The sequence below is a fragment of the Oratosquilla oratoria genome, chromosome 27 (genome assembly GCF_046742065.1).
Source record: "Oratosquilla oratoria isolate Oo_2021 chromosome 27, ASM4674206v1, whole genome shotgun sequence".
Classification (NCBI taxonomy): Eukaryota; Metazoa; Arthropoda; class Malacostraca; order Stomatopoda; family Squillidae; genus Oratosquilla; species Oratosquilla oratoria.
This window is the reverse complement of record NC_134803.1, coordinates 16,826,969-16,852,415: the sequence shown is the minus strand read 5'-3', so window position 1 is coordinate 16,852,415 and position 25,447 is coordinate 16,826,969. Positions and strand designations below refer to the sequence as shown.

The 25,447-nt window shown below is 37.0% G+C and overlaps 1 protein-coding gene across 11 annotated transcripts in view; it reads left to right on the top strand.

Moving 5' to 3' along the window:
- Vps13 (vacuolar protein sorting 13C) overlaps window positions 1-25,447 on the top strand; it is a 1,483,510-nt gene that overhangs the window by 453,902 nt on the left and 1,004,161 nt on the right. For all 11 annotated transcript variants that reach the window (XM_076210284.1, XM_076210280.1, XM_076210283.1 and 8 more), the window contains one exon: window positions 25,072-25,207. In XM_076210284.1, the coding sequence (XP_076066399.1) occupies window positions 25,072-25,207 (136 nt within the window). The remainder of the gene's footprint in view (window positions 1-25,071; window positions 25,208-25,447) is intronic.

Below are 25,447 nucleotides of genomic sequence, written 5' to 3'. Positions count from 1 at the left end.
TAAAAGGGAAGAGATAGGCAGTATGTTTGTGAGAAGAAAGATGGATGTGCTGGCTTTGAGTGAAACTAAGTTGAGAGGGAGGGGCGAGTGTGAGTTAGGGAGTGTAGTTGGGAGGTTCTCAGGAGTGAAGAGAGGGTGAGGGAGAGAAGGGATGGCTATACTAGTAAGTGAAGAGATAGATAAATGTGTAGTGGAGTGGAAGGAGGTTTCTTCAAGGTTAATGTGAATGAAGGTGAAACTGGGGAGGGAGATGTGAGTTTTTGTAAGTGCATATGGACTTGGTAGTGAGAAGAGTATAGAAGAAAGGGAGGCTTTTTGGATAGATTCAAATGAGTGCATAGATGGATTAGGGAGAAATGTCTGTGTAGTAGTATTGGGAGACCTCAATGCTAGGGTAGGAAATGAACCAGTAAATGGAGTGGTTGGGAAATGTGGAGTTCCAGGAAAGAATTGTAGTGGAGAGTTGATGGTGGAGATATGTCTAGAGAGTTGATAGTAAATGCAGTTTTTAGGAAGAAAGTCAAGCATAAGTACACATGGGAGAGGGTGGTGGATGGAAAGGTGGCAGATCGAGCATTAATGGACTATATAGTGGTAGATAGGAGTATAATAGGAAAAGTCAAGAAAGTACATGTACTAAGGGGAGAGAGTGGGGGAACATCAGATAATTTTCTAGTGGAAGGTAAGTTGAGAGTGGAAGATAAATGGAGAAAGAGAAAAAGGACAAAAGGTAGGGAGGTGATGAGAGTGAACTGCTTAACTGAGAAAGAAAAGGAGAAGGATTACAAGAAGCTGAGAGAGGAGTGGGAGGGAGTGAAGGATAGAGTAGAACAAGGAGTGGAGGAGGATTGGGGATGGTTCTAGGAGGGAGTCATAAGGTGTGCAAAGATGGTGTGTGGAACAAAAAAGTTGGGAGGAAATAGAAGGAAGGGTAGTGAGTGGTGGAATGAGGAAGCAAAGAAGGTTGTAGAAGAGAAGAAGCAAGCTTTCACAGATTGGTTACAAAATAGGAAGAGGGAATCATATGAGAGGTACAAAGTAAAGAGAAGAGAAGTAAAGCATAAGATAAAGGAGACAAAGAGGAGAGCAGATGTGAAATGGGTAAGAATATGACAGAAAATATTGAGAATAATAAAAAGATGTTTTGGGAAGAAATTAAGAGAGGAAGAGGAGGCGAATCAAGTAGAGAAGAAAAGGTAAAAGTTGCAGATGGAGAGATGATAATGGAAGAGAAGGTAATGAGAGGAAGATGGGCAGAATATTTTAGGGAGTTGCTAAATGCAAAGGAGGATACAGAAGGTTAGGTAGTTGCAGTGGGAAGTGCTAAGAAAATGACAGTGATGTGTGGGGAAAATGGAGGAGAAATAAGGAAAGATGATGTGAAGACAGTTGTTAAGATGATGAGAGCAGGTAGGGCACCTGGTCTGGATGGACGTCATGCAGAATGTCTGAAAAAAGGAGGTACAGTTATGGTGGACTGGCTGGTGAGGTTATTTAATGTTTATTTAAGAGAAGGTAGAGAGCCAGAGGACTGGAGGAGTGCCTGTATAGTTCCACTGTACAAGGGAAAAAGGGGACAAATGTGAGTGTAATAGTTTTGGAGGGATTAGCTTGTTAAGTGTAGTTGGGAAGGCTTATGGGAGGATCTTGATTGAGAGGATTAGGAGAGGAACAGAGGGAGTAAATGGTGACGAACAGTGTGGGTTTAGGACAGGTAGAGGTTGTGTAGATGAGATATTTGTGGTTAAGACAGACATGTGAGAAAGCTATAGGAAAAGGTAAGGATTTTTTTTTTTTTTTTATGGATTTGGAAAAGGCTTATGTCAGGGTAGACAGGAAGGCATTGTGGGAGGTATTGCAGATATACAGGATAGGAGGAAAGCTTTTAGGAGCTGTCAAGAGTTTTTACAATAGTTGAGCATGTGTCAGGATTAGAAATTGAGAGAGTGAGTGGTTTAAGGTAAAGGTGGGACTTTGTCAGGGATGTATTATGTCACCCTGGCTGTTTAATTTATGCATGGATGGGGTTGTGCAAGAGGCAAATGCAAGGGTGTGTCAGGGATTGGAGATGGTTAAAGAAAATGGAGAAAAGTGGGAGATAAGCCAGTTATTGTTTGTGGACAACATTGCACTTGTAGCAGGGTCAAAGGAGGGATTGAGGAAGTTAGTGACAGAGTTTAGGAAAGTGTGAAGGAAGGAAGTTGAAGATAAATGTGGGTAAAAGTAAGGTGATGAGATGTACAAGGGGTGAAAGTGGCAGTAGACTGGAAGTGAGTATTAAGGGAAAGAGACTGGAGAGTGTGGATAGTTTTAGCTACTTGGGTGCAAATGTGGCAGGAAGGGGAGTAGAGGTGGAGGTAGAATGTCGATTGATAGAAGCGAGTATTTACCTAGTTGTATTTTTTGGATGAGTACTATGCTTGTAATGACCCATTTTTGTATCTCTCCACATCCAATTTATTCTTAAAATCATGTACAGTAGAAGCCCGATTTAACGAATCTCAATTTAGTGGAAGCTCAAATTAGCGAACTGCAAATAGCAATGAAAATGCTCAACTTAGCAGAAATGGTCTGCTAAGTTGACCATTTTCCGCTAGCTGGCCAGACGCGCTTCTACGGAAATAGCTCAATTTAGCGGGAACGGTAAGCTAAGTTGAGCATTTTCCATCAACTGGTCACATGCGTGTCTCAGAGTCCAATGTTACCAGATGTTACCAGATTGTGGTGGTGGAGTCAAGGAAAAATTTATAATTTAGTACTTTGGCGGTATATGAATATATATATATATATATAATATATATATAAATATACGTACTATAATATATATACAATAATATATAATTCAGTATATGTATAAAGTATAATTGTAGCAGAAACATATTCAAATAGAAATAGACGGTATAATAGGAAAACAAAATAATGAAACTGTAAGTTGATGGGAAAATTAAAAAACAGTACACGAGAGTAATCACCACGAAAAACACTTCTATAATAACAAACTACGTTTTCTGCAACAACACAACAATAACGCTCACTATCCAGAAACCAACTGCTCAGTCCTATTAATCGCTAGAATTATGTACATCGAACCAAACACGAAGCTATGACTAATATTCGCAAAATTCACAGACAGCTCATATCATTGTTACTCACTAACCGTAAATTACACACACACACCTCTCACGAACATAGCCGCATCCCACGCACAAACATATACACTTCCTTTTTCTTCGACTAAAATTCGCTTCCTTTCTCACTTTCTCTTATACTACATCTTCTCATTTCAGTTTACCTCCCACTAAAGATTTTTCCGTTTTTCCCCCTTTCTCTACTACTACGCCTCCTACCATTTTCTCAACTTTCGTTGGTGATCCTAACCCCGTTGGTAACCCCGTTGGTAATCCCAACCTCCTAACCTCCGGCGTCGGGCGCTTCCCTCCAAGCTCCTGGTCAAGTCCTCCTATGCCATGACAACAATCTAGCCCCTAATTGCTCGCGATTCGCCCGGTGGCAATAGCCCTCTTTTATACACTACTATCTTTTCATTTTCTAACAGACGTTCTTCCCCTCCCACAAAACCCGATCCCGCGCAAGCGAGGTGGTCTTTTCTTGAATTCCAGAATTCCAGAATTGTTACACGACACGCACACACACACACACACTTGAGTAATCTTGATGTTAGAAAATCGCATGGACCAGATGAAATAGCAAACTGGATTTTGAAAGAATGCAGAAATGAACTGGCAGACAAAATACATAGCATAATAGATAGTTCCTTGAAAAAAGGAAAAGTTCCAGAAGATTGGAAAAAAGCAAATATAGTACCTATATATAAAGGAGGTAATAAAGAAGACCCTACCAACTATAGACCAGTCTCTCTAACAAGTACAATAGCAAAAATTTGTGAAAGAATTATCAAAAGTAAATGGGTAAAATATTTAGAAAAAAACTGTGTGCTAAATCCAAGGCAATTTGGATTCAGACAAGGACGATCATGCGTCACTAATTTAATATGTTTCTATTCAAGGCTAATAGATATAATACAAGGAAGAGATGGATGGGCTGATTGTGCATTTCTAGACCTAAAAAAATCTTTTGACAAAGTACCACATAAGAAGTTGCTTAAGAAATTAGAAACTGAAGGAGGAATACATGGCAAACTGCTGAAATGGATGGAAGACTTTTTGCAAGAAAGAAAAATGAGAGTAGTGATAAGAGACAAACACTCAAAATGGGAACAGTTCTGGCCCCAATAATGTTTGCTATATATATTAATGATATGGATGAAGAAATTGAAAGTTATATGAGCTTCTTTGCAGATGATGCAAAACTATTAAAAAAAAGTGAACACGGAAGAAGATTGTGAGTCACTACAGAGTGATCTAAATAAAGTATGGGAATGGAGTAGGAAGTGGGAGATGGAGTTCAACACTAAAAAGTGTAGTATAATGGAATTTGGAAAAAACAAAAACAGAATAACAGCATCATATAAATTGGGAGAAGAAGGAATAAAAAAAAGTAGAAAAGGAGAAGGACCTGGGAGTCATTGTTATGAATAATATGTCACCTGAGAAACATATAAATAAGATTTTTGAAGAAACTTATAATTTAATAAGAACAATCAAAGTGGCATTTACATACCTGGATGAAGAAATGGTGAAGAAAATTCTAATCACTCTGATAAGACCAAGATTGGAATATGCTGCAACGATGTGGTCACCAAGTACAAAAAAATGTATAAAAAAAACTTGAAAGAATACAAAGAGCAATTACAAAATTGGCACCAACACTCTCAAAACTATCATATGAAGAGAGACTAGCAAAACTTGAACTACAGACACTAGATCAAAGAAGAGAGGAGATTTGATAGCTATTTACAGAATCATGAAAGGCATAGAAATTATTGATAGAGAGAATCTGATAAAATGGGATGATAGAAATACAAGAGGGCACGGAAAGAAAATCAAGAAAGACAGCTATAGAAGAGATGTGAAAAAGAACAGCTTTCCTCACAGAGTAATAGACAGTTGGAACAAGTTAGATGAGAAAGTGGTGTGTGCAAAAACAATACATGAATTTAAAAATAGTTTAGATAAAATGAGATATGAAGACGGGACACCACGAGCATAGCTCCCCTTCCCGTAAAATACCACTAGGTAATAAAAACCCACTATTATTTGGATTTAAGAAAAGAAGGAATAATGAATTTCCGTATATTTAGATCACTTGCTGTGATCCTCTTGAAGAGGATCACAGCAAGTGATCGAAATATACGGAAATTTGTTATTTCCTTTTTTTCTTAAATCCAAATAATAGTGGGTTTTTAGTGCAATTACTAATGTGTAACGACATTACTGGACAGTGGCAACTAGGTAAATACAACTAGGTAAATACACATGTTGCAACAAATTACTGCTCGTCGCTGTTTGTTTGCAATTCACGATTGTGCTGCCTGTAATTCACTTACAATAATATATATACTGTATGTGTGTGTATGTACACTAGAGAATTGTTAGGTACGTATCATTTTTATAATCCGCTCTGGCAACACTGTTACACCAACGCTCGCTCGCTCAATTTAACGGAAAATTCAATTTAGCGGACTGGACCTTGGCTGAATTAGTTCATAAAATCGGGCTTCTACTGTATAGTTTTGGCATTTACTGTTTCTCCATTTAGTTTGTTCCAGACATCAATCACTCTTTGTGGGAAGCTATTCTTTTTCAGGTCTCTTCTATAAGTGTTCTTCTTTAGTTTCTTTTCATGTCCTCTTGTTTCTCTTCTGTCCCACTTTAATAGTCACCTCTATCAAGAATTTCCATCCCTTTTATGATTCTGTAAATGGTCAATAACTTGCTTCTTTCTCTTCCCTGTTCCAGTGTTGACAGATGTAATTTCTCCAATCTTTGTTCGTATGTCAGATTTGACAGTGTTGGTGCCATTTTTGTCACTGCTCTTTGGATTCTTTCTAATTTTCTTATGTTTTTCTTTGTGCTGGGTGCCCACAATGTTGCAGCATATTCTAGTTTAGGTCTTATCAATGTAACCACTATTTTTTTAACCATCTCCTCATCTATGTAGTTGAAGGCCACTTTAATTGATCTTAGTAAGTTAAAAGTCTCTCCAAATAATTTATTGACATGTTTATCAGGTGTCAAGTCACTTGAGATAATTACTCTCAGGTCCCTTTCTGAATTGAATTTTTTGACTTCTTTGTTTCCAATTTTATATTGACCCGATACTCAATTTTTGCTTTTTCCAAATTGTATTATGCTACATTTATTAATGTTGAAGTTCGTCTCCTATTTCTGACTCCATTCCCATATTTTGTCTAGGTCTTCTTGTAGCGATCTACTATCCTCTTCCGTTTTTCCTCTCTTGAGTAATTTGGCATCGTCAGCAAAGAAGTTCATGTAACAATTTACTCCCTCATCCAAATCATTTATATATATATATGGCAAACATTAAAGTAGCCAATACAGAGCCTTGTGGGATGCCACTTTTCACATCTTCCCAATTTGAATATTTTCTCTAAGTACCACTCTCATTTTTCTTCCAATTAAGAAATCCTTCATCCATTCCAGCAGTTTACCTTGTATTCCTCCTATTATTTCAATTTTTCTTATTAATTTTTAATGTGGTACCTTATCGAATGCCTTCTGCAAATCCAAGAAGGTGCAACCTGCCCAGCCATCTCTTTCTTGTAATATCTCGATTAATCTTGAGTAAAAGCAAATTAGGTTTGTGGTACATGATCTTCCACTTCTAAAGCCAAATTGTATAGGGTTTACTATTTTATTTTCTTCCAAGTGTTTGTTCGATTTATTTCTGATGACTTTTTCACATATTTTTGCTTCTGTGCTTGTAAGGGATACCAGTCTGAAATTTGTAGGATCTTCTCTATTTCCTCCTTTATATATTGGTACTATGTTTGCATCTTTCCAATCTTGCGGTACCATTCCTTCTTTGAGTGAGAAGTCTATTATCTTGTATAGTTTGTTTGTCAGTTTGTCAATACACTCGTTCAGTATCCAATTTGTAATTCCATCCAGTCCATGTGATTTCCTGGCATCTAGGTTTTTTATTTAATCTCTTATTTCTTTTTGTGTTACCTTTATTGGGTTATCTTTCTTGTTTTCTATCTTCCCAAAATTGTGAGCACTCAATTGTAAAAACTGACCTGAAATGTCTGATCATGACTTCTGCAATATCTGTGTCATCTATACAGTATATTCTTTGTCTCCTTCACGGAATTTCATAATTTTGTGTTTATCCTTCAGTTTTTCAGCTATATATCTGTAAAAGAGTTTGGGTTGATCCTTACATTTGTTTATACAGTAATATCTTTTTCATAATTTCTTTTTTTTTTCCACCAGGAGGTGCTAAGATAAGAGGGAGGGTGGAGGGGTGTGGAGTGTATTCAGGGATGGAATGGGTGGGAATGATTTTATGCCTTTTCCTTTTTGGCTACCTCCCTTGTAAGGGAGAAAAAGCCTTAGTATATGTATATGTATGTATATATTCACTTATTCGTTCGTAAGTTTTATATATGTTTGCCATGTGGATGCTTTATTTTTATCTTCCATTTTTTTTCAGGCTTTGTCTCTTCTGTCTCTAGCCTCACTGCACCTTTTGTTATACCAACACTTTATATAAATATCTTTTTGTTTCTTTTTTGGTGCATATTTGTCAATTCCTTCTTTGTACTTTTCTTTGAATATATTCCATTTGTCTTCCATCTTTGTTTCCTCTTAAGAGAATTTGTCCCAGTTAGTGTTTTGGAAAATTTCTCTTAGTTTCACAAAATCGGTTTTGTTGTACATTAATCTTCCTTCTCTATGCTTATCATTCATACATTGTTCTGTTCTTTTAATTCAAAGTCTATTAGTATATGGTCACTCTTTCCAATTGGTGTTTTATACTCCATTTTGTTCACAATATCTGATTCAGAAGTTAAGATTAGGTCTAGTTTTGATGGTTCCTCATTGTTTCTATATCTAGTATTTTCCTTAACCCATTGTGTTAGGGTGTATTTGATGGTCATATCTAGTAGGATGTTGCTCCAATGATCTTCTCCCCCTTTTACTATAATTTCTTCCCAGATTATATCCTTTGCATTAAAATTGCCCATGATTGCTGTTTCCACCCTCTTTCAGTAACACGTTTAGCACATTCATTGTGTCTTCCAGTAATTTAGAATGTTCATTATCCAACCAAGCCTATGATTTTGGTGGTACATACACTGCTACAAATTTTCTACTTTTCATATTTTTGTTTACAATTTTGACCATAATTAATTCTACATTGTCTTGGCCTTCATTTATCTTTGTCACATTTAGACCCTTTTTGATCAATATCATGACACCTCCTCCCTGCTTGTCTGTTCTATTTTTCACCTAGTCGTTGTATAGATCTTGTCATGCTATGCTTGTTGATATAGTTCCTTTCAGCTTTGTCTCCACAATTCCCATGATGTCAGGTTTTTACCATTTCTAGATAGTCATTTAGTTCATTGATTCTAGAGATCATGCCATCGATATTTGTGTATGCCACTTTTAGTTTCATATTATCCTTTCTTTTTTTGTTTAAGTTTCCATTTTTTTTTATGTACCATTTTTTCAGTCTCAAGTCCAGCACTTTCATTTTTTTTTTTTTTTTTTTTTTTTTCCCGTTTCTGTGTAATGAGAAATAGACATTTTGGAATGGATACTAAGAGGAGATTTTGTTTACTTAGTTGTATTTACCTAGTTGTATTACATGGGAAGGGAGCTATGCTCATAGTGACCTGTCTTTGTATCTTTCAGCATCAAGTGTTTTCTTAAAATCTTGAATAGAATTTGCACACATTGTTTCTTTATCTAAGTTATTCCATATATCCAGCACTCTGTGTGGAAAGCTATTCTTTTTCTGATCTCTTCTATAGTTATCCTTTTTGAATTTCTTTTCATGACCTCTTGTTTTTCCATTGTCATTTTCAGTAAATCATTCCTGTCAAGGATTTCCATTCCTTTCATGATTCTAAATATAATTAGTAGATCACCTCTTTCTCTTCTCTGCTCTAGTGTTGGTAGTTCCAATTTTGATAATATTTGTTGGTATGTTAAATTGGAAAGAGCTGGTGCCAACTTTGTTGTTGCTCTTTGTATTCTTTCTAGTTTCCTTATACTCTTTTTAGTACCGAGTGTCCATATTCCAGCTTTGGTGTAATCAGTGTAACTAATATTTTTTTAACAATTTCTTCATTGAAGTAGTCAAATGCCACTTTCATTGACCTTAATAGGTTATAGGTTTCACTGACTATTTTGTTTGTGTTGATCCGGCATCATGTCATTGCTGATTAGTACTTCAAGGTCCCTTTCCGAGTGCACTTTTTTATTTCTTCTTTGCCAATTTTGTAATTTTTAAAATTCTGTTTTTGCTTTTTCCAAACTCCATTATGCTACACTTCATGATACTGAAGTTCACTTCCCACTTTTGAGTCCATTTCCAGATTGTGTCCAGGTCTGATTGTAATGAATTACAGTCCTCTTCTGTTCTCACTTTCTTTAATATTTTTGTGTCATCTGTGAAGAAATTCATATAACATTCAACTCCTTCATCCATGTTGTTTATGTATATGGCAAACATTGTTGGAGCCAGCACTGATCCTTGTGGAACACCACATATCATTTCTTCCCATTTCAAGTATTTGTCTCTAATTACTACTGTCATTTTTTTCCCAGTCAGGAAATCTTCCATCCATTCTAATAATTTACCTGCGATGCCACCTATTGATTCTAATTTTCTTATTAATTTATTTTGTGGTACTTTGTCAAATGACTTTTGTAGGTCTAGATAGGTGGTCTGCCCATCCATCCCTCTTATCTATTATATCTATTAGTCTTGAGTAGAAGCAAATTAGGTTTGTTGTATGTGATCTTTGTCTAAATCCAAATTGGCTTGGGTTTAGTATAGATTTTTCTTCCCATCTACTTTTGATCACTTTTTCACAAATTTTAGCTACTGTGCTTGTTAGGGAGACCGGTCTGCAGTTAGTTGGATTTTCATTTTTTCCTCCTTTATATATTGGTACTATGTTTGCATTTTTCCAGTCTTGTGGTACCTTACCTTCTTTGAGCGAGCATTTGATTTTAGTGTGTATTTTATCTGTTAATTCCTCTAAGCATTCCTTCAATATCCAGTTTGCAATTCCATCTGGATCATGCGATTTTCTTACATCAAGGTTTTTTTATTTGGTCACTGATTTCTGTGCCTCACAGTTAGGTGAGTTCTCAATTGTGAAAACAGATTTGAAGTGTTTGCTCATAACTTCTGCCATTTCTTGTTCTTCTGTGTATTCATGACTTCCTTGGTGCAACTTTTCTATTTCTTGTTTGTTTTTTAGTTTACCGTTCACATATCTATAAAATAGTTTTGGTTGTTCCTTACATTTTTCTATTATTTCCTTTTCATAATTTCTCTTTTCTTCTCTGTGTATTTTTACATAATTGTTTCTTAGTTTGATGTATGGTTGCCATTTGCTCTTTTTTTTGTCCTTTTTTCCATTTTTTTCAGGCTTTGTCTCTTTTATCCTTGGCTTCTACATTTTTGGTTGTACTAGTTCTTTATGTGTGTTCCTTCTTGCTTTTGTTGTGGAACATATTTGGTCACACCCTCATAAATTTCTTTTATTATATTCCATTTCTCTTCCATCCTTGTTTCTTCATTTAGGAATTTTTCCCAGTTTGCATTATGGAAGAATCTTTTAAGTTTCTCAAAATTCGTTTTGTTGCACATTTGTCTTCCTATTCTATGTTTCTCATTTCTTCTTAGGTTCATTTGCTCTTTTAGTTCGAATTCTATTAGTACATGGTCACTCTTTCCTATTGGTGTTTTGTAATCTATTCTGTCTACAATTTCAGGTTCTGTATCTGATATTTTCCTTTATCCATTGAGTCATTACCTTTTGTTTTACTTCTCTTTTCTTTGTACCCCTCATATGACTCCCTCGTTCTATTTTGTAACCAATCTGTGAAAGCTCGCTTCTTCACTTCTACAACCTTCTTTGTTTCCTCATCCCACCATTCACTACCCTTTCTTCTATTTCCTCCTGTCCTTTTTGTACCACACACCATCCTTGCACACTTTATGACTCCCTCCTTGAACCATCCCCATTCCTCCTCCCACTCCTCCTTCAGCTTCTTTTCGTACTCCTTCTCCTTTTCCTTTTCATTCAAAGAGTTCACTCTAAGCACCTCCCTACCTTTTGTCCCTTTCCTCTTCCTCCATCTATCCTCCACTCTCAACTTACCTTCCACCAAAAAATGATCTGATATTCCCCCACCCTCTCCCCTTAGCACATGTACATCCTTAACTCTTCCTATCATAATCCTATTTACCACTACATAATCCATTAGTGCTCTATCTACCACCCTTCCCTCCACCACCCTCTCCCATGTGTACTTATGCTTGACTCTCCTCCGAAACACTGTATTTGCTATCGTCAACTCTCTTTCTAGACACATTTCCACCATCAACTCTCCACTACGATTCTTTCCTGGAACTCCACATTTCCCAACCACTCCATCGATTGGACCATTTCCCACCCTAGCATTAAGGTCTCCCAGTACTATTACATTGACATTTCTTCCTAAATCCTCTATGCAGTCATTTAAATCTATCCAAAAAGCCTCCCTTTCTTCTACACTCTTCTCACTGCCAGGCCCATATGCACTTACAAAGACCCACATCTCCTTTCCCAGTTTCACCTTCATCCACATTATCCTTGAGGAAACCTCCTTCCACTCCACTACACATTTACCTATATCTTCACTTACTATAATAGTCACTCCTTCCCTCCCTCACCCTCCCTTCACTCCTGATAACCTCCCACTTACACTCCCAAACTTACACTCACCCTTCCCTTTCAACTTACTTTCACTCAAAGCCAACACATCCATCTTTCTTCTCACAAACATACTACCTATCTCTTCCCTTTTACTCTCATCTGTACCACATCCACGCACATTAAAAGACCCAAACCTTAGGGTGCTGGTCCGAAAACTCCCAGACCCTCTTATGCCTTTACTTTTTCGTTTCGGAATGTCCCCTGTGGGGCTACAAGGAGAAAGATGCCTAGTCCCAATCCCCATCCCTTTCTTCTTGCCTCGTACGATCCAAGTGAATTCTTGGTGGCAGTATTCTTTTCCCCCACCACAGAAAAAGAATACTCAGAGAAATGGTACAGGACAGCAACAAGGGGTTGGGGGACAGCATAACGGAGGGACAGTCGTAGTATAAAAGTGTCATCATTTCTCTATGAACGGAGTTTTCCTCTATCATAGACAAAATGATGTGTGGCTCTGGTCCATAGGGGTGCCCCATATAGACCCTAAAGTATCAACTGCATGCTACTTTTCCACAATAACAAACAGCCAATACCCCAGACGGGGCAAAGGAGGCAAAGAGGAGAGCAGATGTGAAATGGGGTAAGAGTATGACAGAAAATTTTGAAAGTAATAAAAAGATGTTTTGGAAAGAAATTAAGAGAGGAAGAGGAGGCGAATCAAGTAGAGAAGAAAAGGTAAAAGGTGCAGATGGAGAGATGATAATGGAAGAGAAGGCAGTAAGGGGAAGATGGGCAGAATATTTTAGGGAGTTGCTAAATGTGAAGGAGGATAGGGAGGGAAAGATAGCTGCAGTGGGAAGTGCGAAGAAAATGAGAGTGATGAGTGAGGAGAATGGAGGAAAAATAAGGAAGGATGAAGTGAAGGCAGTTGTTAAGATGATGAAAGCAGGTAAGCCACCTGGTCTGGATGGATGCCATGCAGAATATCTGAAAAAGGGAGGTAGTGATGGTGGACTGGCTGTTGAGGTTATTTAGTGTTTGCTGGAGAGAGGGTAGAGTGCCAGAGGACTGGAGGAGTGCCTGTATAGTTCCACTTTACAAGGGAAAACGGGACAAGTGTGAATGTAGTAGTTTCAGAGGGATTAGCTTGTTAAGTGTAGTTGGGAAGGCTTATAGGAGGATCGTGATTGAGAGGATTAGGAGAGGAACAGAAGGAGTAATTGGTGAGGAACAGTGTGGATTTAGGACAGGTAGGGGTTGTGTAGATCAGATCTTTCGTAAGACAGATATGTGAGAAAGCTATAGGAAAGGGGAAGGATGTTTTTTAGGCTTTTATGGATCTGGAAAAGGCTTATGATAGGGTAGACAGAAAGGCACTGTGGGAGGTTATGCAGATATACGGGATAGGAGGAAAGCTTCTGGGAGCTGTCAAGAGTTTTTATGAAAGTAGTAGAGCTTGTATCAGGATTAGAAATGGAGAGAGTGAGTGGTTCGAGGTAAAGGTGGGACTTCGTCAAGGATGCGTTATGTCACCCTGGCTGTTCATTTTATACATGAATGTGGTGGTGCGAGAGGTAAATGCAAGGGTAGTGGGTCAGGGATTGGAGATGATTAAAGAAAATGGAGAAAAGTGGGAGGTGAGCCAGCTGTTGTTTGCTGATGACACTGCGCTTGTGACAGGATCGGAGGAAGGATTGAGGAAGTTGGTGGCAGTGTTTGGGAGAGTATGTGATAGAAGAAAGCTAAAGATAAATGTGGGTAAAAGTAAGGTGATGCCATAACTCCACCCCCTTGTTGTATCTCTGTTTCTAATCCAATAATTATATGCATTGTGTCCCATGCTGTTGGGTGGCAGTGGACCTTTTAATTTTGTCTCTACAATTCCCATTATGTCCAGTTCTTTTTCCTTTAGATACTCGTTCAGTTCATTCAGTCCTGTTATTAATCCATCTATATTTGTGTAGGACACTCTTAACTTTCTGTTATTTTCATTGTATTCTCTGTTTCTTTTTTGTTTCTGTTATGGTCCATTTCCTCAATTTCATATTCACTACTCTCCAGTAGAATTCTTTTTTTTCTGACTCCGTTCTGTTCTCGTTTTTTTCTTTAGCTTCTTTCCTTTTCATTTTTTCTTCCTCTCTTTCCTCTTTATTCATTTCTCTTTTTATCCATACCTTTTTATATTGTTCACTTGCTGCTAGCTTCCCTGATTTTGCTAAGATATTCTCTTTGTTTGTGATCTGAATTTAATCTTAATTGGTCTGGTCTTATCTGTACTATATTTTATGAGCCTAAATATCTCTTCAATTTGTTTCATTATTTCAGGTTCATCTTCCTGAACTAATTCTAGTAAACTGCTTACTTTTTCTTTTTCCTCACTGATTCTTGAATTTCTATCAAGGTAATGTTTCTCTTCCATTCCTAATATAATTATACATTTCTTTTTATCTGCTAAGTCTCTTACTATATTCTCTGTCTCATCACTTTGATAACTGAGTCTTCAGTTTGTTCTTTCATTTGCTGTTTAATTATATCAGTAAATGCAACTTTACTGTTTTCCTGGATTTTTCTCCAACCCTGTGCTTCTTTTGCTATGGCCTCTTTATTGTTCCTTTTTAATTCTTCATTCTCCTCTTTTACTTCTTTTAACTGTCTTTTTAATTCTTCTATTTCATTAGTTAAATTTTTGTTTGCCTTCTCTAGTTCTTCCAATCTTTGAACTCTCTGCGCAATGTTGGTTACGTTATCGAACCTGTCCTCCCAATGTTCGATCATCTTATCAAGTTTCTCCTCTAGTCTTGTCAATCGGGGGAGGTTGGTATCCCCCCCACCCTCATTAAATCCCTGGAAATTATTATCCTCACCTTCCATTGTGCTGCTCTTATCTATATTTCTAATCTTTACAATTTTGTTAATCCCATCACCAGAATCATCGGCCCTTTGTTTGTTTACAAGACGTCTGGCCTCTTGGGCCAAGTCCTCCCCTTCCTCATTTCCTTCCATTTCCCTCAGTAATCCCGCCCCTTCTCCTTTTTCCTCACTTTCCCACGACACCACGAGTTATCCCCTTCCCTGTAAATACAATAGGTACTTCCTTTGCATTGAGGTCCACGAATATTTCACTTTTTCTTCAGAACTCTAATCTTCACCGTCCATCCGAAAAAAGTGTGTGTATTTACCTAGTTGTATTTTACGGGAATGGGAGCTATGCTCGTGGGGTCCCGTCTTCATATCTCATTTTATCTAAACTATTTTTAAATTCATGTATTGTTTTTGCACACACCACTTTCTCATCTAACTTGTTCCAACTGTCTATTACTCTGTGAGGAAAGCTGTTCTTTTTCAAATCTCTTCTATAGCTGTCTTTTTTTATTTTCTTTCCGTGTCCTCTAGTATTTCCGTCATCCTATTTTATCAGATTCTCTCTATCAGTAATTTCTATGCCTTTCATGATTCTGTAAATAGCTATCAAATCTCCTCTCTTCTTTGCTCTAGTGTCTGTAGTTCAAGTTTTTCTAGTCTCTCTTCATATGATAGTTTTGAGAGTGTTGGTGCCAATTTTGTAATTGCTCTTTGTATTCTTTCAAGTTTTTTAATACATTTTTTTTGTACTTGGTGACCATATCGTTGCTGCATATTCCAATCTTGGTCTTATCAGGGTGATTAGGATTTTCTTCACCATTTCTTCATCCAGGTATGTAAATGCCACTTTGATTGTTCTTATTAAATTATAAGTTTCTCCAAAAATCTTATTTATATGTTTCTCAGGTGACATATCATTCATAAGAATGACTCCCAGGTCCTTCTCATTTTCTACTTTTTTTATTCCTTCTTCTCCCAATTTATATGTTCTTGTTATTCTGTTTTTGCTTTTTCCAAATTCCATTATACTACACTTTTTTGTATTGAACTCCATCTCCCACTTCCTACTCCATTCCTGTACTTTATTTAGATCTCTCTGTAGTGATTCACAATCTTCTTCAGTTTTCACTCTTTTCAGTAGTTTTGCATCATCTGCAAAGAAGCTCATATAGCTTTCAATTCCTTCATCCATATCATTAATATATATAGCAAACATTATTGGGGCCAGAACTGTTCCCTGCGGAACACCGCTTATTACTTCATCCCATTTTGAGTGCTGGTCTCTTATCACTACTCTCATTTTTCTTTCTTGCAAAAAGTCCTCCATCCAATTTAGTAGTTTGCCCTGTATTCCTCCTTCAGTTTCTAATTTCTTAAGCAACTTCTTATGTGGTACTTTGTCAAAAGCTTTCTTTAGGTCTAAAAATGCACAATCCACCCATCCATCTCTTTCTTGTATTATATCTGTTAGCCTTGAATAGAAACATATCAAATTGGTGATGCATGATCGTCCTTGTCTGAATCCAAATTGCCTTGGATTTAACACTTTGTTTTTTTCTAAATATTTTACCCATCTACTTTTGATAATTCTTTCACAAATTTTTGCTATTGTACTTGTTAGAGAGACTGGTCTATAGTTGGTAGGTTCTTCTTTATTTCCTCCTTTATATATAGGTACTATATTTGCTTTTTTCCAATCTTCTGGAACTTTTCCTTCTTTCAAGGAACTATCTATTATGCTATGTATTTTGTCTGCCAGTTCATTCCTGCATTCTTTCAGTATCCAGTTTGCTATTTCATCTGGTCCATGCAATTTTCTGACATCAAGATTACTCAAGTGTGTTAATATTTCATTCTTTGTTACTTCTATTTCTTCCATAGGGGGGACTTTCTCTTTCCATTTGTTCTCTTCAGGTTGTATGTTCTCCCTTGTAAACACTGATTTAAAATGTTTGTTCATAATTTCCGCCATTTCCATTTCCTCAGTGTATTCAACTCCCTCTTGTCTTAATTTCTCCAAGTCTTGTTTGTTTTTCAATTTATTGTTTACAAATCTGTAGAATAGTTTTGGTTGATCTTTACACTTTTCTATGATATCTTTTTCATATTTTCTCTTTTCCTCTCTGCACGTTTGTACATATTCATTTCTATAACAGGTATATATTTTCCATTTTTCAGGTCTTCTGTCTTTTTTCCATCTGGTCCAGGCTTTGTCTCTTTTGTCTTTTAACTCCCTACAACTTTTGTTGTACCAGCACTTTACATATTCTTTTTCCTGTTTTTGTCTTGGGACATACTTTTCCAATCCTTTTTTGTAAATTTTTGTCAAAATATTCCATTTCTCTTCCACTGTTGTTTCTTCTTTGTATATTTCTTCCCAGTTTTCGTTTTGAAAGAATTCTCTTATTTTATCAAAGTTTGTTTTTTCATACATCATTCTTCCTTTTCTATATTGTTAATTTCTTTTCATATATTTTTCTTCATTAAGTTCCATTTCAATCAATATGTGGTCACTTTTACTTATTGGTGTTTTATATTCAATTTTGTCCACTATTCTAGGTTCGGATGTAATTATTAGGTCTAGTCTCGATGGCTCTTCTTCATTTCTATACCTAGTGTTCTCCTGTATCCATTGTGTCATTGTATGGTCAGTAACCATCTCAAGTAGAGCGTTTCCCCATGAGCCGTCTCCACCCTTTACTGTCATTTCTTCCCAGCAGATTTCTTTGCAATTAAAGTCGCCCATCATAACTATTCTTCCTCCCTCTTCCATTATCTTGTTTAATGTTATCTTTGTGTCCTCTAACATACTTTTATGTTCACTCTCTTCCCATGAGGCTGTTTTCGGGGGCACATAATTTATCACAAACTTTCTGCTCTTCTTATCTCTATCTTCTACTTCCATCATTATTATCTCTACTGTATTCTTTCCATATGTGACACACTTCACGTTTATATCCTTCTTAGTCAGGAACATAACTCCACCCCCTTCCTTTTTCACTCTGTTTCTAATCCAATAATTATATGCATCATGTCCTACACTGTTGGGTGGTAGTGGACCTTTTAATTTTGTTTCTACAATTCCCAATATGTCTGGTTCTTTTTCTTTCAAATAATCATTCAGCTCATTCAATCCTGTTATTAATCCATCTATATTTGTGTAAGACACTCTTAGTTTTCTGCCACTTCCATTGTGTTCTCTGTTTCCCTTTTGTTTTTCTCTTGTATGTCGACTTTCTTTAGTTTCATATTCACTACTCTCCAATAGAATCTCTCTTTTTCTGACTCCGTTCTTATCTCGTTTTTTTCCTTAGCTTCAAGTGTGTGTGTGTGTGTGTGTTTGAGATGAGGTGTCTGAGAATTATGATAGGGGTTACTAGGCTAGATAGAGTGAGAAATGAGGAGGTGAGGAGGAGAACAGGGGTGGAAAGGGAGCTGGGATATAGGGTTGATGAAAGAATATTGGGATGGTTTGGACACATGGAAAGAATGAGTGAAGAAAGACTAGTAAAAGAGGTATGAAAGGCAGATGTGGAGGGAGTGAACATGAGGGGACGTCCTAGTATTAGGTGGATGGATGGGGTGAAGGGGGCTTTGGGGAAGAGGGGAATGTATGTTGAGGAAGGACAGGAGATGACAGAAGACAGGGATGAATGGAGAATGGTTGTATTTACCTAGTTGTATTTTGCGGGAAGGGGAGCTATGCTCGTGATGTCCCGCCTTTGTATCTTGCAGTGTCTAGTTTGTTTTTAAACTCATGAATGGTTTTTGCGCATACTATTCCATTGTCCAGTTTGTTCCAAGTGTCCAAAACTCTATGAGGAAAACTATTTTTCTTCAGTTCTCTTCTATAGCTATGTTTTTTTATTTTCTTTCCATGTCCTCTTGTGTTTCTTTTGTCCCAGTTAAGTAAGCTCTCACTATCGAGTACCTCTGTGCCTTTCATGATTCTGTAGATGGTCAATAGGTCACCTCTCTCTCTTCTTTGCTCCAGTGTCGGTAACTCCAGTTTAGCCAATCTCTCTTCGTATGATAGGTTTGCAAGTGCAGGTGCCATTTTTGTAGCTGCTCTTTGGATTCTTTCTATTTTCTTTATATTCTTTTTGGTACTGGGGGACCACAATGTCGCTGCATACTCTAATCTAGGCCTTATCAATGTAACCAATATTTTTTTCATCATGTCTTCGTCCAAGTATGTAAACGCCACTTTTATTGATCTTAGCAAGTTGTAAGTCTCCCCGACAATTTTGTTAATCTGTATATCATAGGACAAGTCGTTCGTGATAATTACTCCCAAATCTTTTTCGGATCCTACTTTCTTTACTTCTTTGGTTCCAATTGTATATTTTCCTGATATTCTGTTTTTGCTTTTTCCAAACTCCATTATGCTACACTTCTTGGTATTAAAGTCCACTTCCCATTTCTGACTCCAGTTCCATACCCTATTTAGGTCTTCTTGCAGTGCTTCACAGTCCTCATCAGTTTCTATTTTCCTTAGCAGTTTGGCGTCATCGGCAAAGAAGCTCATGTAGCAGTTCACGTCCTCATCCATGTCATTCATATAGATAGCAAACATTATTGGTGCCAGCACAGATCCTTGCGGTACTCCACTGATCACCTCTTTCCAGTCTGAATATTTTTCTCTGAGCACTACTCTCATCTTTCTACCAGTCAGAAAGTCCTCTATCCATTTTAGTAGGTTTCCCTGTATTCCTCCTATGTGTTCCAGTTTTTTTAGTAGTTTTCTGTGTGGTACTTTGTCAAAGGCTTTTTGCAAGTCTAGGAATGCACAATCAGCCCATCCATTTCTTTCTTGCACTATGTCTATTAGTCTTGAGTAAAAGCATATTAAGTTTGTGGAGCATGATCTTCCTTGTCTGAATCCGAATTGTCTTGGGTTTAATATGTCATTGTCTTCCAGATGTTTTACCCATCTATTCTTGATTATTTTCTCACAAATTTTGGCTATGGTGCTTGTTAGTGATACTGGCCTATAGTTGGTGGGTTCTTCTTTGTTTCCTCCTTTGTGTATTGGTACAATGTTAGCGTTTTTCCAGTCCTCGGGTATCTTTCCTTCTTTGAGTGAGCTGTTTATTAAGATGTGTATTTTGTCTGTTAGTTCTTCTTTGCACTCCTTTAGAATCCAATTTGCAATACCGTCCGGGCCATGTGATTTTCTGACATCCAGCCTTGATAAATGTTCTGATATTTCCTTTAGTGATGCTGTAAACTCATTCATGAGGGGAGATTTCTTGTTTTTGTCTATGTCACAATTTGGTATTTTCTCTCTGGTGAAAACAGATTTAAAGTGATTGTTCATGACTTCGGCCATCTCTAAATCTTCTGTGTATTCTATGTTTCCTTGGCATAGTTTCACCAATTCCTGTTTGTTTTTAAGTTTACCATTCACATACCGATAGAATAGTTTGGGTTGCTCTTTGCATTTGTCTATAATATCCTTCTCATGGTTCCTTTTCTCCTCTCTTCTCACATTAACATACTCATTTCTATAGTTAACATAAATTTGCCATTTGCTTTGTTTTTTGTCTTTTCTCCACTTTTTCCAAGCTTTGTCCCTTCTGTCTTTTGCCTCACTGCATCTTTTGTTGAACCAACATTTAATGTACTCTCTCTCTCGCTTTTGTCTTGGTACATGCCTGTTTACCCCTTCATTGTAGTTTTCCATCAATATATTCCATTTCTCTTCCACTGCTGTTTCTTCCCTGTAAAATATTTCCCAGTTTGCATTCCGGAAGAATGTCTTTAGTTTTGTAAAGTCTGTTTTGTTGTACCTCAGTCTTCCTTTCCTATGCTTTTCGTTCCTCTCTATGTCTATTTCTTCCTTTAGTATAGTTTCGATGAGTACATGGTCACTCTTTCCAATTGGTGTCTCATACTGGACTTTATGCACTATTTCAGGCTCTGTTGTAAATATTAGATCTAGTTTCGATGGCTCTTCATTATTTCTGTACCTTGTGTTTTCACGGACCCATTGGGTCATTGTGTACTCCATGGTCATATCTAGCAGTACATTGCCCCACGAGTCATCTCCTTGCACTGTCATGCTGTCCCAACAAATTTCTTTGCAATTGAAGTCCCCCATAACTACCAGATTACCCTTACCAATTAGTATCTCATTGAGTGATTTTCTTGTGTCATCTAGCATTTTTTTATGTTCGATTTCTTTCCAAGCGCTTGTTTTTGGAGGCACATAAGTCACCACAAACTTTCTACTTTTCATATTCTTGCCTTCGACTTTTATCATGATCAATTCAGCATTACCTTTGCCCTCTGCAATTTTTGTCACCTTTAGGTCTTTCTTGGCCAAGAACATGATTCCCCCTCCCTGTTTCTTGTCCCTGTTTTTTATCCAGTAGTTGTATAAACCTTGTCCGATAACAGTGGATGGTATTTCACCTCTTAGTTTGGTCTCTACAATTCCCATTATGTCTGGTTTTGCTTCTAACAGATAATCATTGAGTTCGTTCAGTCCCGAAATTAGTCCGTCAATGTTGGTATAGGCCACTTTTAATTTTCTTCCTTCTCCCTGGTTTCTTCTTCCCTTGTTTTGTTCGTTTTGAAGCGCCATTGTCTTAATCTCAAGTCTATTACTCTCCACTGGAATTCTTTGCATTCTGTCTCCGATCTTTTCAAGTTTTTTTCCTTTGCTTCTTCTCTTAGTGCCCTTTCTTTTTCTAATTCCTCAGTACTCATTTCTCTTTTTATCCATATCTTATTGTATTTTTCACTCTTTGCCAAGTTACCTACTTTTTCAAATATGTCTTCTACTACCACTTGTGACCTTAGTTTTATCTTTAGAGGTCGATTCCTATCCTTAGTATAGCGACCAATTCTGTAAGTCTCTTCTAAGTCTGTGCCTGAATCACTGTCTCCCCCCTGAATTTCATTAAGGATTTCTACTGCTGTCTCTTTTTCTTCTTTTTCTCTCATGTACCTCGCCAATCCTTGTTTTTCTTTAAGCCCATAAACCACAATACATTTCTTCCTATCTACTGTGTCCCTGACCCAATTTGCTTTTTCGTTAATCACTTGAATGATTGTGTCTTTTGCATTATCTTGCATTATCTTGGATGATGTTCTGATTGCATGAGGTGGAATGGGTGGGGGGATGGGGGGTGAGATTGTATGTGTGAGCAAAATTTGACACAGCCCAAAGGGATTTCTCCCCGTCTTCTCCTTTTATGCAATGGGGAGACGGAGAGGGGGGGGGGTCGCCAATTTAATGAAGCAGCCTTACTGTGGATATGCTGTGTCTTGCAACACTGCTTCTGACCCAGGGCAGTGGACAAGGTGCAGGGATGACCCGTCATCCAGGAGGTGCTAAGATAAGAGGGAGGGTGGAGGGGTGTGGAGTGTATTCTGGGATGGAATGGGTGGAAATGATTTTATGCCTTTTCCTTTTTGGCTACCTCCCTTGTAAGAGGGAAAAAACCTTGGTATATGTATGTATGTATGCATTGAGTCATTGTGTATTCAGTGGTCATAGCAAGTAGTATGCTGCCCCATATGTCCTCTCTACCCTTAACTGTAATTTCTTCCCAACATATTTCTTTTGAGTTAAAATCACCCGTAATTACTGTATTTCCTCTTTCTTTCAGTATATCAGTTAGTTCATGTTTAGTATCTTCTAACAATTTGGAATGATCGTGTTCTGTCCAGGCCTGTGTTTTAAGGGGGCACATACACTACTACAAATTTTCTGCTTTTCATATGGTTGTTTTCAATTTTTATCATTATTGACTCTACATTGATTTTTCCTTCTGTTAACTTTGTCACATTTAAGTCTTTATTGGTCAGAAATAGTACTCCCCCTCCTTGTTTTTCCGTTCTATTCTTCATCCAGCAGTTGTATAGACCTTTGTCCCAGTGTTAGGTGGTGGATTCCCTTTAAGTTAACTTCTACTTTTCCCATTATGTCCGGCTTTTCTAATGCCAGGTAATCATTTAGTTCATTCAGTCCTGGGATCATTCCATCTATGTTGGTATAGGCTAATTTTAATTTTTTTCTTTCTCGTCTTTTTCTGTCTGCTATGTTTTCTTTTTCATGATATACCATTTTCTCAGCCTAAGGTCCACCACTTCCCCCCCAAAAAAAAATAATTCTTTTCAGTCTCTTCTTTTTTTTTTTTTTCCTTCACTTCATTTCTAAGCTCCTTTTCTTTTCCTTCTTCACTCATTTCATTCTTTATCCATATGTTTTTGTGATTTTCACTATTTGCTGATTTTGCTGTTCTGGATAGTACTTCCTCTGCTATCATTTGTGACCTAAGTTTTACTTTTAGTGGCCTATATTGTTTTTCTTTTGAGTATCTACCCATCCTATCTGTTTCCTCGATTTCTTTATCCAGGGTTTGATTCTCCTCTCGAATCTCCTTCAGAATCGCTTCTGCAATCTCTTTTTCTTCTCTTTCTGATAACTAGGAACATCATGCTTTTCTTTAATACCGTAGATCACAATGCATCTTTTTTTGTCCATTGTATCCCTAACCAAATTTCCTTTCTCTTTTATCACTTGGATTGCCGTTTCCTTCGCATTCTCCTTAACTTGTTCCACTATTTCCTTAAAAGATCATTTTTTTACTTTCCTGTTCCACCCTCCACTGTTTCTTTATTTCTTGAAAGTCATTTCTTCCACTATCTCAGTCACTGCCTGTATTTGATCCTTCATCTCTTTAATGCCTCATTCCTATTCATATCTTCATTTTTCAGTCTTATATTTTCTCCCTTTATCCTATTCAGTTCCATTTTCAATTCATCTTATTTCCCTATTATTTTCTTCATTGGCTTTTCTTTATATAGCTACTTCTTTATACATACTTTTGCATTCACTTTTGAGTTCAATTATTTCATCTAACAATTAATTTATTTCTCTATTTCTTGTGATATTTTTAAACCTGGGTTCTCTATCCATGTCTAGCCCTCTATATATATTACTATTTTCTCTATTATACCCCGAAAAGACACTTCTATCCAACCTTTGCTATGTTTTTGGGGTCTCATTTAGACACATTCTTTTTTTAATTACGCCAAGTGGGGACTCTATTGTACTTATGGCAAGACATCACTGTGCAGTTTCCTTATCACTGAATTCTTCGTTTGTTTCATCCATTGTTGTCACTGATCATGTAAATATAATTATTGAACTAAGATACAAAGACTACATTTTGGTCACATTAACTCTGACACTCCCTTCCCGTATGTAAACAACCAGGCAGCTGTTGGTTGGTTCCGAAATAATTCCAAAATCATTCATCGTCAACTCGCTAAATAGCTGTTTGGAGCGTATTTTGGGACGTCCTTCTTTGATCGCTGCTCTATACAGTGATGAAGGAGTGATTGTGCCAACAGCACTGTATGATAGATATTACTAGGCTGGATAGAGTGAGAAATGAGGAGGTAAGGAGGAGAATGGAGGTGGAAAGGGAATTGGGAGATAGGGTGGATGAATGAGTATTGGGATGCTTTGTATACATGAGAAGAATGAGTGAAGAAAGACTAGTAAAAGAGGTGTGGAAGGAGTGAACATGAGGGGGTGACCTAAGATGAGATGGATGGATGGGGTGAAAGGGGCTTTGGGAAAGCGGGGAATATCTGGGGAGTTGGGAGATAGGGTGGATAGGGTCTATAGGTAATTATTCTCTTTGGAATATTTTCCTATTCTGTATATTTTCTCTATTTCTCTTGCAAATTCTTGTTCCTCCTGTATTTCTTTTAGTATTTCCCTCACTATATTCTTCTTCTCTTTTTTTCCCTTTGGAACCTGATTAGTCCTGGTTTTTCTTTAATACCATAAATTACAATACATTTGTTCTTGTCTATTGCGTCTCTTACCCAGTCTTTTTCTTTTATTCTATTGCAGTGTCCTTTGTACTTTCATTTGTTCTTTGACTATTTCTTTAGTATTTTTTTTTCTTTGTCTTCTTTCATTTGGTTTTTAATTTCCATCATGTTTTTTTTTTTTTATATTTTAACCAACTTTGCCTGCCTTCATTAATATCTTCTCATTAACTTCCTTTAACAAAGTTTCATTTTTATTTGTCATTGTTTTTCATCTTTTATAATTTATTACTATAGGTAGTTCCTTTTTCATTTCCATTTCCCTAATTAATAATACATTTTTCCTTTCTCAATTCACTCACTTCTTTGTATGATTGCTTGACACTTACATGATACATGACATATACAAACTTTACATTTTGTTAAATATTATGGAATGATACCTTTAACAGTCAATGGGTTAACCCGGGTGACTTTTGCAGGTGACATACAGCTCCAAGCAACACATAAATATTTATATAATGAATATTTAGCTATCAGGGGAGTGATCTGAATATGACATTTAAGCATTCTTTTGGTTTCAGGAGATTGATGTGAACATGAATGTCATCACAGAAGATGTTGCTATTGCCCGTCTGCAGAATGCTCAGCTTAATACAACAGGGGAGCAGGAAGAAACACCACAGTTCACAAACTTAGCCCTAGAGTTTCAGATCCAGGGTGAGTAATCTAAACTAGGGTATTAGCTGCATGTTTTTGTGTGGTTAAAATCTGCTCAGTAGCATGCAGTTGTCATGCCCTAGGCCCTGTATTTGAGTTGATACATCGAATCATAACCCAGGATTTGAGTAGTTCCTGCAATCCAGATTCCTAGGTCGTCAATTAGCCTCATATGAACAATTTAAGTTCACTGGGATAAAGAAAGATGGTGGAGTGCAATCACTAAATTTACTGTCTATA